Source organism: Suncus etruscus, chromosome 9 (genome assembly GCF_024139225.1).
Source record: "Suncus etruscus isolate mSunEtr1 chromosome 9, mSunEtr1.pri.cur, whole genome shotgun sequence".
Lineage (NCBI taxonomy): Eukaryota > Metazoa > Chordata > Mammalia > Eulipotyphla > Soricidae > Suncus > Suncus etruscus.
In genome coordinates, this window is record NC_064856.1 from 62,943,905 (window position 1) to 62,959,319 (window position 15,415).

The 15,415-nt window shown below is 44.1% G+C and overlaps 2 protein-coding genes across 3 annotated transcripts in view; one reads left to right on the plus strand and one right to left on the minus strand.

Annotated features, from left to right (window-relative positions):
- The window catches only part of LOC126018963 (40S ribosomal protein S4, X isoform-like), a 965,922-nt gene that overhangs the window by 106,776 nt on the left and 843,731 nt on the right, over positions 1 to 15,415 (minus strand). The gene's annotated exons all lie outside the window — the stretch shown is intronic.
- On the plus strand, positions 357 to 1,928 carry RASSF10 (Ras association domain family member 10). Its single transcript, XM_049781035.1, has one exon. The coding sequence runs from the start codon at positions 357 to 359 to the stop codon at positions 1,926 to 1,928; it is 1,572 nt and encodes a 523-aa protein (XP_049636992.1).

Below are 15,415 nucleotides of genomic sequence, written 5' to 3' on the forward strand. Positions count from 1 at the left end.
CAGCGCCCCGAGCTGGGATTGGGAGAGAGGAGGAGCCAGGTGGGGAGGAGCCAAACCGGGAGACTGGTGGAGTGGAGGGGGGGATCCCTGAGCCCGGCCAAGAGCTGCGGGAGCCGGAGCGGCTCGGTGCGCTACGAGTGCTCGCCGTCCCGGCCGAGCCTAGCACACGTCCTGCCCTGCCCTGACCGCGCCGGCGCTGGCTTGGGTGCGGTGCCACAGCCCGGTAAAGGAAAGGTGCGTTGCATGGGATCAGGGTCGCAGGCGTTTCTCTGATCCCATCCTAGAGTTGTCCAGGCTGCTCGCGCGCTGTCGCGACCGTCCCGGGAGGACCCGGCCCGCCGCGTCCCGGTTGCGCCATGGATCCATCGGAGAAGAAGATCTCGGTGTGGATCTGCCAGGAGGAGAAGCTCGTGTCGGGTCTCTCCCGTCGCACCACTTGCTCCGACGTGGTGCGAGTGCTGCTGGAGGACGGCCGGCGGCGGCAGAGGAGGCAGCGCCGGGGCCGGAGGAGGGGGATGTCCGGCGACTCGTCCAGCCCGGAGGAGCTGCCGGAGGCTCTGGACGAGGAGGACGACGAGGAGGACGACAGCGAGGCGCCGCCGCCGCCGCCGCCGCCGGGCATGCTGTGCGGGCCCCCGCAGAGCTACTGCATCGTGGAGAAGTGGCGGGGCTTCGAGCGCATCCTGCCCAACAAGACGCGCATCTTGCGCCTCTGGGCGGCCTGGGGCGACGAGCAGGAGAATGTGCGCTTCGTGCTGGTGCGCAGCGAAGCGTCGCTCCCCAACGCCGGGCCCCGCAGCGCCGAGGCGCGCGTGGTGCTCAGCCGGGAGCGCACCTGCTCGGCCCGGGGGGCCTTGCCGGCGCGCCCCAACCTGGCGGTGATCCAGGAGAAACAGCGGCGGGTGGTCCGCAAGGCCTTCCGCAAGCTGGCGAAGCTCAACCGGCGGCGGCAACAGCAGCAGCAGCAGCTGCTGCAGCAGCAACTCTCGTCGCCTTCGTCGTCCACCGCCTCGTCCACCGCCTCCTCCTCCTGCTCGTCGTCGTCGTCGCCGTCGCCGCGGGCCGCCGAGAGCGCGTCGCTGGAGCACATGGAGACGCTGGTGCATTTGGTGCTATCCCAGGACCACACGATCCGGCAGCAGGTGCAGCGACTGCGGGAGCTGGACCGCGAGATCGATCGCTACGAGGCCAAGGTGCATTTGGATCGCATGCGGAGGCACGGAGTCAACTACGTGCAGGACACGTACTTGGTGGGCGCAGGCAGTGAGGTCGACTGCCCATGCCCGGAGAAGGAGGCGGCGGCGGCTGCGGCTGAGCCCCTGGACGGCGAGGCGCAGGCCGCCAAGCTGGAGGAGCTGGCCCGGCGCTGCAACGACCTGCTGCGGCTGCAGGAGCAGCGGGCCCAGCAGGAGGAGTTGCTGGAGCGCCTGTCGGCGGAGATTCAGGAGGAGCTGAACCAGAGGTGGATGCGGCGGCGGCAGGAGGAGCTGGCGGCGCGGGAGGAGCCCCCCGAGAACGGCGGCGGCGGCGGCCTCGAGGGCGGCGAGCTGTTGCTGGAGCAGGAGCGCGTCCGGACGCAGCTCAGCACCAGCCTCTACATCGGGCTGCGTCTCAACACGGACTTGGAAGCCGTCAAGTCGGACTTGGATTACAGCCAGCAGCAGTGGGACAGCAAGGAGCAGGAGTTGAAGCGTCTTCTCCAGACTCTGCACACCCTGGAACTGACAGTGGTGCCCGATGGGGCGCCGGGCCCGGGAGCGTCTCCGCCCGAACCGAGGCCCCAGGCCTGCCCCGCCGACGTGTGGGTGGACCAGGCCCGCGGACTCGCCAAGAGCTGTCCCGGGAACGACGAGGACTCGGATACCGGACTGAGTTCCATGCACAGCCAAGACTCGGACTCGGTGCCCGTGTGCGAATCGCTGGTGTAGGAACAGGGAGTGGGGAGAGGGCAACAGATCTCTCTTTGTGGAAAATACCGGCCCAGCCGGCTCAGGGACTTGAAACCCAGAGGAGTTGGGGGTGCAGGGCCCTGCTCTGACAGCTGCAGGGTGCGTGTGGGGAGATTTGGGGGAGAACCTGTCCCTAAGCGGTGCCCCTCCACCCTTCTGGTGACTGGGGTGAGCGCTCAGGAGTGTGTGGGATGAAGCCTGGTCTCTCCTTCCATCCAAGCCCTTTTATGGGGAGAGAAAGAGGGAGGAGGCGAGAACCCCTTTTGTTGGAGAACAGTCTCACTCCCAGGGAAACTGATGTGGTCCTAGACCATTTTCAAAAACCAACAAATCAGGAAAAAAAAAATAAATAAAGCAAACACAAGTGGACACTTCACTTCTGCTATGGGAAGAATTGATGGCAGCTAGAACTTGAGTTTGTAGCATAAAGTGCTTTCAAAAGAAACACTTGGATGAAAAGGAAATTCCTTAAATGTTAATTGTAACTGTGAACGTGTTAAAACTAGCCAGAGGACGCACTGTGTTGGTCTCAGCCTAACTTACATCTTTGATAAAAAAAAACCCATAGGCACCCAGATCCTTACTGTTTACATTTCTGCAGTTTCGGGAAAAACCCATCTGCTGAACCGCCTTTTATTTTATTTTTTCAAAGGCTGAACCGAATGGAAGACTAGTTTTATATTTCCTGCTAGTAAATACAATATATGTCAAAGTGGGATCCTTTTTCCAAAATGACCATTTATATATTGCAAACGCCAAACACAGCCCTTTTGAGATAGAATCCGGTCAGCACAATGCCCAGATAGAATATAATCTTTGCAAGCTGATCCTGCAAAATGTCTGTGTGCAGGTCACTCAGAAGACCAGCATTCAGTTAACTTCAGAGAAAAAGAAAAGTCCCAGTATTTAAATTTATTAAAAACGGAATGCCCTGTTGAAAGAGCGTTTTGTCTTAAACTAAGACTATAGAGCAAAAATCTTTGTTCAGCTTTTGAATCAAGCAGTATGATTTCAACCAATCATGACCTCAGTGGATTTTAACTCAAACCCAACAGTATCTTTGGTCTGAGATTAATTAGTTACTTGTCCAAATCTACCTTGAGATAGTGTAAATATCACCATTTACTAGATAAGGCCTGAAAAGAATCAACTACAACCAGTCTAGTAGTACACTTTGAGTGAGCAGTGTGCTTAACAGCTGCACATAAATGCATATAAAAGTGAGCTTACAACTTGAATTACTCTTTTTTGGCTCACACCTTTGCACATGCCAGGAGTTGCAAATGTACCAGCCTAGCTGGTGTCTGAGACCTAGTGGGCACTCAACGTAATTGTGTTGGTTATTCCAGTGAAAAGTTATCAGTTGTAGTCCAGGTGGAAGGAGCCTGCTGGCTCCTTGGAGCTCAGTGCTTGTGAGGAATGTGGGATCTAATCTGTCCTGAGGAGGTGTGAACAATGGAGTGTGTGTGTGGTGCCAAGCTGATGCAGAAGTTTGGTTTCAGTCTTAACTGTGGAGGGGCTCCTCCAGTTTCAACACTACAAGTGGAGATAAGAGTCCTGGGTTATCTAGGCGTTTCTTCTCTTAGCCAGAGTGTGCCGGCCTATGGTCTAGGGAGGTGGAAGTGGGGGGCTATTCACCTGAGCTCCTCAAGCTCCTCAAGATGTGGAAAGCCGTCTTTAGAACATATTTTCTTTCCCCTTTCTGTACACTACAACATGTGTGTATATGTATTTTAAAGGGGGCATGAAGAGGCCACTTTCTTCAGTGATGGTTTCTAAAGACCTTACCTGGCAACATTTATGTGTCTTTTTCTTAAAGCTTCATCTGAGACAGATAACATCTATATATTTGGTCTTGGGTATGACTAAAATGAAGGAGGGACCAAAAGAATCCCACTGTCCTTAGACAGTCACTGGATTTCATAAACACAAAACCTATAGCTTTCCTTTTGTGGCAAAGGTAAAATCCTCAATAAATTGTGACAATGCAACTCATCTGAATAGTTTATGTTGGTAAAGGGCTGGCAAAAGGTTTTGAAATGTTGGTGCTTTCCCCTAACCCTCTCTCACATCCTTTCTCTCCTCTCTCCCCATTACCCCCACCCCCCTTCCAGATAGCCCAAGACGATAGAGGAAGTATTCTGATGTGTGTTAATGCAAAAGAGAACACAAGTTGACAGAATAGGGCATTTTTCCTTTTCACTCTTTGAAACTTTGACAGGCTGCTGAAGACAGCTGTGGGAAAGGTGCTGAATCACAGAGACCTGTGGTGCTCTTTTCTTAGAATCTCTTGTCTTGCCTACCTGAAGATGTTTCTCTCCTCCACTTTCTGGCAGAAAAGTAGCCTTTGTTTATAACAAAAGACTGGCTTGGTCTACCCATTTTTCTTCCATACAAATCTATTATATCCCTAAAAGGCACTTTCTGTAGGCGGGGGGGGGGGGGGGGGGGGAGGTGGGGAAAAAACAAGGAGACAATAGTTCATTTGACTAAAAGCTCTTACAAACCTGAAAAAGGTGAAATATACTTTAAAAATCCCAAATAGTGCCTGTGCCTAATAAATGCTACATTTAACATTTCTTTTCACTCATTTTTAAAATAATCCTTTCAGTAGGGATCAGAGCAATACAGTAAAGGACATTTGCCTTGTATAAAAAGTAAGCAAGGATTTCATGCAAGGCAAGCAAGGGTTTAATCCATGGAATCCCAGATGTAACACTGAGCCCTGCCAGGTATAAGCCATGAGCATAGCTGAATGTGACCCAAACCACACCTCACAACAACAAAAAAATAATGACAATAGTATTGATATGAAATGTGTAGCCATGAGTGCAATAGCCACAGGATTTTAGGAAAGAGGGAAATCTCATATTTCCCCACAGAAATCCTGGAGAAGAAGCAGTCAACAGAGACAAGCATAGAAATATGAACAGTGCCTTGCTTAATGAAATTTACAGTTGTGAGTCACCTTCTCAGCCATCCCCTAGAAGCACAAGATTGCCTGTTAATAAATAAATATAGAGGGCCGAAGTGATAGCACATCAGTAGGTTGTTTGCCTTGCATGAGACTGGCTTGGGACCCACCTGGTTTTGATCCTGGGAATCCCATAAGATCCCCTGAGCCTGTCAAGAGTGATTTCTGAATGCTGCCAGCTGTGGCCCACTCTCTAGCTGCCCCCCACCCTGCAAATGAATAGATTGTAATAAATTAGAAAGTTAGGAACTACCTAATTGGAGAAAAGTTTTTAGATATACTGTCACTAGTGACTGTCACTATCATACCATCTATCACTATCATCATCTGGTAAATTTTCTTCCAAACCTTTTGAATTAAGAGTTTAAGATTTTGGGGCCGGGTAGGTGGCGCTGGAGGTAAGGTGTCTGCCTTGCAAGCGCTAGCCAAGGAAGGACCGTGGTTCGATCCCCCGGCGTCCCATATGGTCCCCCCAAGCCAGGGGCGATTTCTGAGCACATAGCCAGGAGTAACCCCTGAGCGTCAAACGGGTGTGGCCCAAAAACCAAAAAAAAAAAAAAAAGAGTTTAAGATTTTGTTTCTTAGGGGCCAGAGCGGTGGTGCAAGCTCTAAGGCGTCTACCTTGCCTGCGCTAGCCTAGGATCCTGGTGTCCCATATGGTCCCCAAGCCAGGGGCAATTTCTGAGCACATAGCCAGGAGTAACCCCTGAGCATTATCGGGTGTGACCCAAAAACAAAATTAAAAAGATTTTGTTTCTTAAAAAAAAAAGTATATTTTTAAAATTTTAATGAGGTTGTATATGATCAGGTCTTGACAAATTAACTTTGTTTTGTTTTTTGGGCCACACCCGGTGATGCTCAGGGGCTACTCCTGGCTATGCGCTCAGAAGTCGCTCCTGGCTTGGGGGACCATATGGGACACTGGGGGATTGAACCGTGGTCCCTCCAAGGCTAGCACAGGCAAGGCAGGTATCTTACCTCTAGCGCCATCGCCCGGCCCTGACAAGTTAACTTTTAAGGTCTCAATCTATCTTTTAGATGCACTATACTACATGTAACTAACAATTCTTTTATTTATGTTCTCAGAGTTTTAATTTTGTTATTTTTTTTACTATTAATAGTACAAATAGTAACATAGATTGAGGCTGGAGCAATAGCAGGATGGGTAGGACATTTGCTTTGCATGCGGTCAACCGGGATTCGATCCTCATCATTCCAGGAGGATCTGAGCGCAGAGCTCGGAGTTACTCCTGAGTACAGCCAGGTGTACAGCCAGGTGTGGCCGCCTGTAAACCAAGATAAACAATTAAAAGTAACATACCTGTTGCTTAACTGACACTCAGGTTAAAGAGTGCAAACAACTGAAGGTTTGATTCTTTAAGTGCCAAATTGCTTATCCAAAACTGTTCTACAATACAATGGGCTCTGTGGCTTTCATTAATTAGTTACTATATATTGTTAAGAGAACATTTGAATCAACATTTTAATTAATTGCTTCTCTGTGATCCCAGGCCCCCAGGGCTGGTGAACATTGATTTATAATTACAATAGAAAGAGAAGTTATCCAAGTTTTAGTGTCCAGAAAACACTGTTTTCTCAATATCCCAAGATCAAGATGTCTTCTTTGAGCTCCTCAGAGTACTAGCACTCTTGTCTCATCTTAAGCTACTTAAATTAAACTCTGATTAGGAAGAACCAAGACTCCACACGAACAAAGTTACAAGGATTCAGAGAGGAGAACTAACTTATAAAAAGAGAATACTTCTCATCATTTTGAATTTATCTTGAATTTCTTGGAAAAGTTTTTGTTAAAGTTGACGTTATAAGGCGTATAAGAACATTGACCTTTTTCTTCTCCCTACCCTCCATATCAAAAATTAAATCAAAACAAATTAAATAAAAACATACACCCACAGTTTATTAATAGCCTCTAATTAACAATTAAAATTGAGATTTTTTTCCTAGGAATTTATTTCTGTCTGTGATATTACACCTGACCACCTCCTGAAATTCTTGAAAAGGGCAAATTGAATCATGATTTGAGGGAATTTCCCACATTTTAATGAACATGTTTGTGTAACTTGACCCCTGTCTACCAGCCTGATAATATAATAAGGCTCTTTTTACTTTTAGTTGTTAAAGTTTGTGTGTCATGATTTCATTGTTGATTCTGACTTGGATATTTAGTTCTGTCCTTAACACCATCAATGCACCTGAAAACCCTTGGCCCCTATCTATCATCCCCTCATATTTGTGTTTTTCCTCCACTCTATTTCTTTCCTTTCCCTCACTATATTCTGGGGCCAAGGTTATTCTCGACAACCCCTATTTATTTCTTCATGCAACCACATTGCATTTCTTCCTGCAGTTATTCTAAATACTATATGTAAGTGATATATCTTTCTGAACTTTTCTTCTGGCATACCTCATTTAACATAATATCTTCCAGTTCCATCCATGCTGCAGCAAATTACTTTATTGCATTGGAATGATCTTTGTGCTTCCCAAATTCCACATCTTCATTTGATTTTTTTTTTAACTTTTATTTTTCTACTTTCATCTCAGAGGATCAAACTTTTGTGTCCACATTTTACAGATAAAGCAACTAAGACTTGACTAAAGAGAAAGTTCCAAGTGGGAATCTGCATGCAAGGCTTGAGATCTGATTGAGTTTATTACCCTAGGGATGGGCCCCACACAGGTCTGAACCATACTAGTACTACCACACCTAGCGGCATCTAGTGTTTAGGAGTGACCTCTGTGCTCCAGAGATCTCCAGGAGAGCCCCCTTTACCCCCAAAAGAAAACTAAGACCACCCACTTGGCAAGTAACAGATGATGGATTCTAAACTGCATTTGTTCAGGATTCAAGCCTGAAAGCTCCAACTCTGTGTGTAGTAGTAAAACTGTAAAATATTTGGCACACTCAGAAGATTCCTTACAGAGTCCTGAGTCTGGACATTGGAAAGGGCCTTAGTGACCAAATCTTGTCCAAATATTTCCACCAAGGAGATAGAATGATTTTCTCAAATTTAAGAGCTAGCAAATCTCTTCTAGGTAAGGATTAAAAAAGATCAAAGAGAAGAAATTTCTATGTAAATATCTGTTCCTCTATATGATAAGTGAAGTCTTTGTTTCTAAAAGAAAAAAATATTTTCACACAAAATCTAATACCTTATGGATTAGCATGGAGGATTTGCCTGAATGTCCCAAAGGCTCAGGTTCATAGTCAACAACATGGAATCCACAGCTGTCAGGGTATACAGATATGTGCAGTTTAGTCATGCCTGGAAAGTGGTGCTGATCATGGTTGTGTTGGGCTTGTCCAAAGAACTATGAAACAGGGTCTTGTTTTGGGTTGAACCTCAGAGTACACAATGCTCTGAGTAAATACACAAACACATATACAAAAGACACACAAAACAGAGAGAGAGAGAGAGAGAGAGAGAGAGAGAGAATATACAAGGAGTAGAAGTCTGAAAGAAGTAGGTGGCAATACCAGAAAATCTGAGTGAATTAGGAAAATGCAGAAGTTTGAGTTTTGAGCTGCTAGACAGCAATCCTGAATGACAATAGGTAAGGCCCCTGTGTCCCCATAGCTTCGCCAGCACTTGACATTGTCCCATTGCTTATGAATTTGTCTTAATTAAAATGTATTTGAAGTCTAGTGAAATTAGCCTTCATATGCTTTTAATCCTTTGAGTACTACTGCTATTGACAATTACTATCATTATCTTTGCTATTTTCCATTGAATTTTTCCATCCTGACAGATGTACTAAATGTACCTTACATGTCCTGAATTAGTTTTTACTGTTTAAAATAAGATTGTTGGAACTGAGCCATAGCACAGTGGTAGGGCATTTGCCTTGCACACTGCTGACCTGGGATAGATCTGGGTTCGATCGATGTTTCCCTGAGCCTACCAGGAGTGATTTCTGAGTGCAGAGCTAGGAGTAGCCCCTGAGCGCAACCCAGTGTGGCCCCAAACCCCCCCCCCCCAATAAAAAAGAAAAGAAAGAAAAGAAAAGATTGTTTCTTAGTATTTGTCCAAGATGATTAAAAACATTTTTTGTATATTGATGTTTTGGAGGATTATTATGAAATTTTTATAAAAAATAAGGGATGTTTCAAAGCACTATAGATATTAACATTACTGATTCTTCTTGTATTGTCCCATTTTTTATTTTTAAGGTTGCAAGGAACCCTGGCTTATTTTGATGGAAAATTATACTTAGAAATTACAGTATTAGGGGCCAGAGAGATAGCATGGAGGTAAGGCATTTGCCTTTCATGCAGAAGGTCATTGGTTCGAATCCCGGCATCCTATATGGTCCCCTGAGCCTGCCAGGAGTGATTTCTGAGCATGGAGCCAGGAGTAACCCATAAGCACTGCCGGGTGTAACCCAAAAACAAACAAACAAAAAAATAGGGGCCGGAGAGATAGCATGGAGGTAGGGTGTTTGCCTTGCATGCAGAAGGACAGTGGTTCGAACCCAGCATCCCATATGGTCCCCTGAGTCTGCCAGGAGTAATTTCTGAGCGTAGAACTAGGAGTAACCCCTGAGCACGGCTAGGTGTGACCCAAAAGCCAAATAAAAGCTGGAGAGAATAATATACTGGGGTATGGTGTAGGGCATTTACTTTGTGCATACTGATCTGGGTTCAATCCCCAGTACTCCATAAGATCCCTGAGTATGGATGGAAGGAAGGGAAGAAGAAAGGGAGGGAGGGAGGGGGAAAAGGGTGGGAAGAAGGAAGGAAGGAAAGAAGGAAAGAAAGACGGAAGGAATGAAGGAAGGAAGGAAGGAAGGAAGGAAGGAAGGAAGGAAGGAAGGAAGGAAGGAAGGAAGGAAGGAAGGAAGGAAGGAAGGTAAAGGAGAAAGAAACTTTTCTTGTTGTTGATATTGTGTATTATGTTGATAGATTTACGGATGTTAAACCATCCTTGCATTCCTGGGATGAAACCTACTTGGTCATAGTGGATGATCTTCTTAATGAGGTATTGAATCCTATTTGCCAGGATTTTATTGAGGATCTCTGCATCATGTTCATCAGTGATTTTGGTCTGTAATTTTCTTTTTTGGTAGCATCTCTGTCTGGTTTAGGTATCAAGGTGATGTTGGCTTCATAAAAGCTATTTAGAACTGTTCCCGTTTCTTCGATTTCATGAAAGAGTCTTGCCAGGATTGGTAGTAGTTCCTCTTGAAAGGTTTGAAAGAATTCATTAGTGAATCCATCTGGCCTGGGCTTTTGTTTTTGGGCAGACATTTGATTACTGTCTTAATTTCCTCAGTAGTGATGGGGTTGTTTAGATATGCTACATCCTCTTCATTCAACCGTGGAAGAGTATAAGAATCCAAGAATTTATCCATTTCTTCCAGGTTCTCATTTTTAGTGGCATAGAGTTTCTCAATCTGATTACCCTTTGAATCTCTGCAATATCAGTAGTGATCTCTCCTTTTTCATTCCTAATATGAGTTATCAAGTTTTTCTCTCTGTGTTAGTTTTGCCAGTGGTCTCAACAACAAGAAAAATAAAAATCACATGATCATATCAATAGATGCAGAGAAAGCATTTGATAAGGTCCAACACCCATTCTTTTTTTTCTTTTTTTTTTTTCTTTTTTTGTTTTTTTGTTTTTTCGGGCCACACCCGTTTGATGCTCAGGGGTTATTCCTGGCTAAGCGCTCAGAAATTGCCCCTGGCTTGGGGGGACCATATGGGACGCCGGGGGATCGAACCGTGGTCCTTTCCTTGGCTAGCGCTTCCAAGGCAGACACCTTGCCTCTAGCGCCACCTCGCCGGCCCCCCAACACCCATTCTTGATGAAAACTCTCAGCAAGATCGGAATGAAAGGAACCTTTCTGAATATAGTTAAGGCCATCTACGACAAGCCAGTGGCAAATATTATCATCAATGGAGAAAAACTAAAAGCTTTCCCTCTAAATTCTGGCACAAGACAAGGCTGTCCTCTCTCACCACTCCTATTCAACATAGCACTGGAAGAACTTGCTGTAGCGATTAGGCAAGAAAAAGATATCAAGGGAATCCAGATAGGAAAGAAGTCAAGCTCTCATTGTTTGCAGATGACATGATACTCTACTTAGAAAACCCTAAAGACTACCAAAAAGCTTCTAGAAACAATAGACTCATATAGCAAGGTGGCAGGCTACAAAATTAACACACAAAAATCAATGGCCTTCCTATAAACCAATAGTAATAAGAAAGAAATGGACATTAAGAAAACAACCCCATTCACAATAGTGCCACACAAACTCAAATATCTTGGAATCAACATGACTAAAAATGTGAAGGATCTATACAAAGAAAACTATAAAACTCTGTTCCAAGAAATAAGAGAGGACATGCGGAAATGGAAACACATACCCTGCTCATGGATGGGCAGGATTAACATAATTAAAATGGCAATACTCCCCAAAACATTGTACATATTTAATGCGATCCCTCTAAAGATATCCATGACATTCTTCAAAGAAGTGGATCAGGCACTTTTGAAATTCATTTGGAACAATAAACACCCTAGAATAGCTAAAGCAATCATTGGGAAAAAGAATATGGGAGGAATTACTTTCCCCAACTTTAAACTTTACTACACAGCGATAGTTATCAAAACAGCCTGGTATTGGACTAAAGACAGGACCTCAGATCAGTGGAATAGGCTTGAATACTCTGAGAATGTTCCCCAGACATACAATCACCTAATTTTTGATAAAGGAGCAAGAAATCCTAGATGGAGCAAAGAAAGCCGCTTCAACAAGTGGTGTTGGCATAAGTGGCTAGCCACTTGCAAAAAATTGATCTTATACCCCCAGTTAACCTCATGTATGAAGGTAAAATCCAAATGGATTAAAGACCTCTATATCGGACCCGAAACCATAAGATATATAGAACAACACATAGGCAAAACAGTCCAGGACATTGAGACTAAAGGCATCTTCAAGGAGGAAACTACACTCTCCAAGCAAGTAAAAGCAGAGATTAACAGATGGGAATATATTAAGCTGAGAAGCTTCTGTTCCTCAAAGGAAATAGCGCCCAGGATACAAGAGCCACCCACTGAGTGGGAGAAACTATTCACCCAATACCCATCAGATAAGGGGCTAATCTCCAAAATATACAAGGCACTGACAGAACTTTACAAGAAAAAAACATCTAATCCCATCAAAAAATGGGGAGAAGAAATGGACAGACACTTTGATAAAGAAGAAATACAGGGGCCGGGCGGTGGCGCTAGAGGTAAGGTGCCTTCCTTGCCTGCGCTAGCCTTGGACGGACAGCGGTTCGATCCCCCGGTGTCCCATATGGTCCCCCAAGCCAGGAGCAACTTCTGAGCACATAGCCAGGAGTAACCCCTGAGCGTTACCGGGTGTGGCCCAAAAACCAAAAAAAAAAAAAAAAAAAAAAAGAAGAAATACAAATGGCCAAAAGACACATGAAAAATGCTCCACATCACTAATCATTGGGGAGATGCAAATCAAAACAACTATGAGGTACCACCTCACCCCCCAGAGATTGGCACACATCACAAACAGTATTGGCGGGGATGTGGAGAGAGAGGAACTCTTGTCCACTGCTGGTGGGAATGCCATCTAGTACAACCTTTATGGAAAGCGATATGGAGATTCCTCCAAAAATTGGAAATCGAGCTCCCATATGACCCAGCTATACCACTCCTAAGAATATACCCTAGGAACACAAAAATACAATACAAAAATCCTTTCCTTACACCTATATTCATTGCATCACTATTTATCATAGCAAGACTCTGGAAACAACCAAGATACCCTTCAACAGATGAATGGCTAAAGAAACTGTGGTACATATACACAATGGAATATTATGCAGCTGTCAGGAGAGATGAAGTCATGAAATTTTCCTATACATGGATGTACATAGAATTTATTATGCTGAGTGAAATAAGACAGAGAAAGAGAGAAAAATGCAGAATTGTTTCCCTCATCTATGGGTTTTAAGAAAAATGAAAGACATTCTTGCAATAATAATTTTCAGACACAAAAGAGAGAAGGGCTGGAAGTTACAGCTCACCTCATGAAGCTCACCACAAACAGGGATGAGTTTTGTTAGAGAAATAACTACATTTCAAACTATCCTAATAATGAGAATGTATGAAGGAAATATAAAGCCTGTCTAGAGTACAGGTGGGGGTTGGGTGGGGAGCGGGGGGACTTGGGACATTGGTGATGGGAATGTTGCACTGGTGATGGATGGTGTTCTTTACATGACTGAAACCCAAACAACACAATCATGTATGTAATCAAAGTGTTTAAATAAAAGATATATTTAAAAAAAAAAAAGAAGAAAGAAACTACAGTCCAGGTACTAGGAATGTTCTCTATCACTGGATTAGTGATTTCTTTTAGAAGATTTTAATAGAAAAAAATCTAGACAATAAATTGCTTTTTTCTTTTTGGTGGTAAAATGCAGATCTTTCCTTGTAGTGTCTTTGCTTTGGGTACCTCATTAATACAGGCTTTATAGATGAGGTTAGGAAGATAATGAAGGAACCTTCATTATCAATTTCTTGAGAAATCTAAGGATTGTTATGTATTTTTCTTTAAAGGTTTTGTAGAATTCAGAAGACATCTGGTCTAATATTTTTCTCTATTGGGAGAGTTTTGATTACTGATTTAATCGTCTTACTAGTCTTTTTTTGTTTGTTTTTGTTTTTGGGTCACTTCCAACAGTGCTCAGGAATTACTCCTGGCTCTATGCTCAGAAATCGCTCCTGGCAGGTTCGGGGAACCATATGGGATGCCGGGATTTGAACCACTGTCCTTGTGCATGCACGCAAATGCCCTACTCCATGCTATCTCTCCTGTCCCCTCCTTACTAGTCTTTTTAGATTTTCTTTTTCTTTTTTTTTGGGGGGGTGGGTGTCACACCCGGCATCACTCAATGGCCACTCCTGGCTCTATGCTCAGAAATCACTCCTTGCAGGCTGGGGGGACCATATGGGATGCCGGGATTCAAACCACCGTCCTTCTGCATGCAAGGCAAACATCTCCATGCTATCTGTCTGGCCCTAGATTTTCTTTTTCATCTTGATTTAATATTTATACACTTTATGCTTCTAATAAACTTTTATTTATTCATTATATTTGGGGGGTCGTTTCCAGTGGTAGCCAGGAGTTACTTTAGCTCTGCACTCAGGACTCATTCCTGGGAGTGCTCAGAGGATCATATAAGATGTTGGCAATCAAATCCGGGCTAGCTGTGTGAAAATCAAACACTCAATGTAATATTGCTCTAGTCCTATCTAAAATGTTTTTAAATACCACTATATTTTCCTGTATGGTCTTGTAGACACTCATAACTAGTTGTGTGAAGTTGGTAATAATGTCCCAGCTTTCGTTTTTATTTTATCTTATTTTTTCCAACTTTCACTTTTAATTTTAGAATTTGAGTCTTCTTTCTGTTTTCTTAGTCAATTTAGTGAAAGAGTTTTCAATTCTTTGATTTTTTTTTTTTTTTTGAGGACAATGGGGGTTGTTAGGATTACACATAGCAGACCACACACAAGAGCTATTCTTAACTGCTCAAAAGTGACCCCTGGCAGGGCTCAGGGGACAACATGTGGTGCTAAGGATGCATGCCGGGTGTACAAGACAAGTGACTTACCGCCTGTTCCTTTGTTGATATTTTCAAGGAAAATAAAACCTGTGTTTAGTTTAATTGATGTTATTTATTGTTTTTCTCATACCTCTTTTATTTATCTCTATTAGTACTTTTCTCCCTTTGCTATCTTGAGCTTAGATTGCTTCTTTTCTCTAATATTTTAATGTATAAATAAAATACTTGTTTAGATCTTTTCTGTTTAATGTATGATACATTTCATTCCATGTTGTTTTGACTACATTCCAAAAGGTTTGGTAGGCTGTGTTTTTTGTTTGTTTGTTTGTTTGTTGCTTGTTTTGTTTTGGTTTTGGTTTGGGGCCATAATTGGTTTGCTCAGTTATCATTCCTGATAAGATTCTGGGACCCATAGGAGGTGCTAGGGATCAAACCTAGGATAGGCAAATGGCCTATCCACTTCACTATCACTTTACCCTGAGGTAGTGATTTTCTTTGTCTCAAGGGGTTTTCTCATACCTTTTCTGTATTCTTCATTGATATATTAGATATATAAGAAAGTGTTAGTTGTTTTCCATATATATGTGAACATCTCAGTTTTCCTTCTGTTATTTTTTCAGGGGTCTCCCACATGTTGCTCAAAGACCCAGGGTCTATTCCTAGTGATTGTCAGTGACCCCGGCCAGATAGTTACATTTTTTTTTTTTTTTTGGTTTTTTGGGCCACACCCTGTGACGCTCAGGGGTTACTCCTGGCTATGCGCTCAGAAGTTGCTCCTGGCTTCTTGGGGGACCATATGGGACACCGGGGGATCGAACCGCGGTCCGTCCTAGGCTAGCGCAGGCAAGGCAGGCACCTTACCTCCAGCGCCACCTCCCG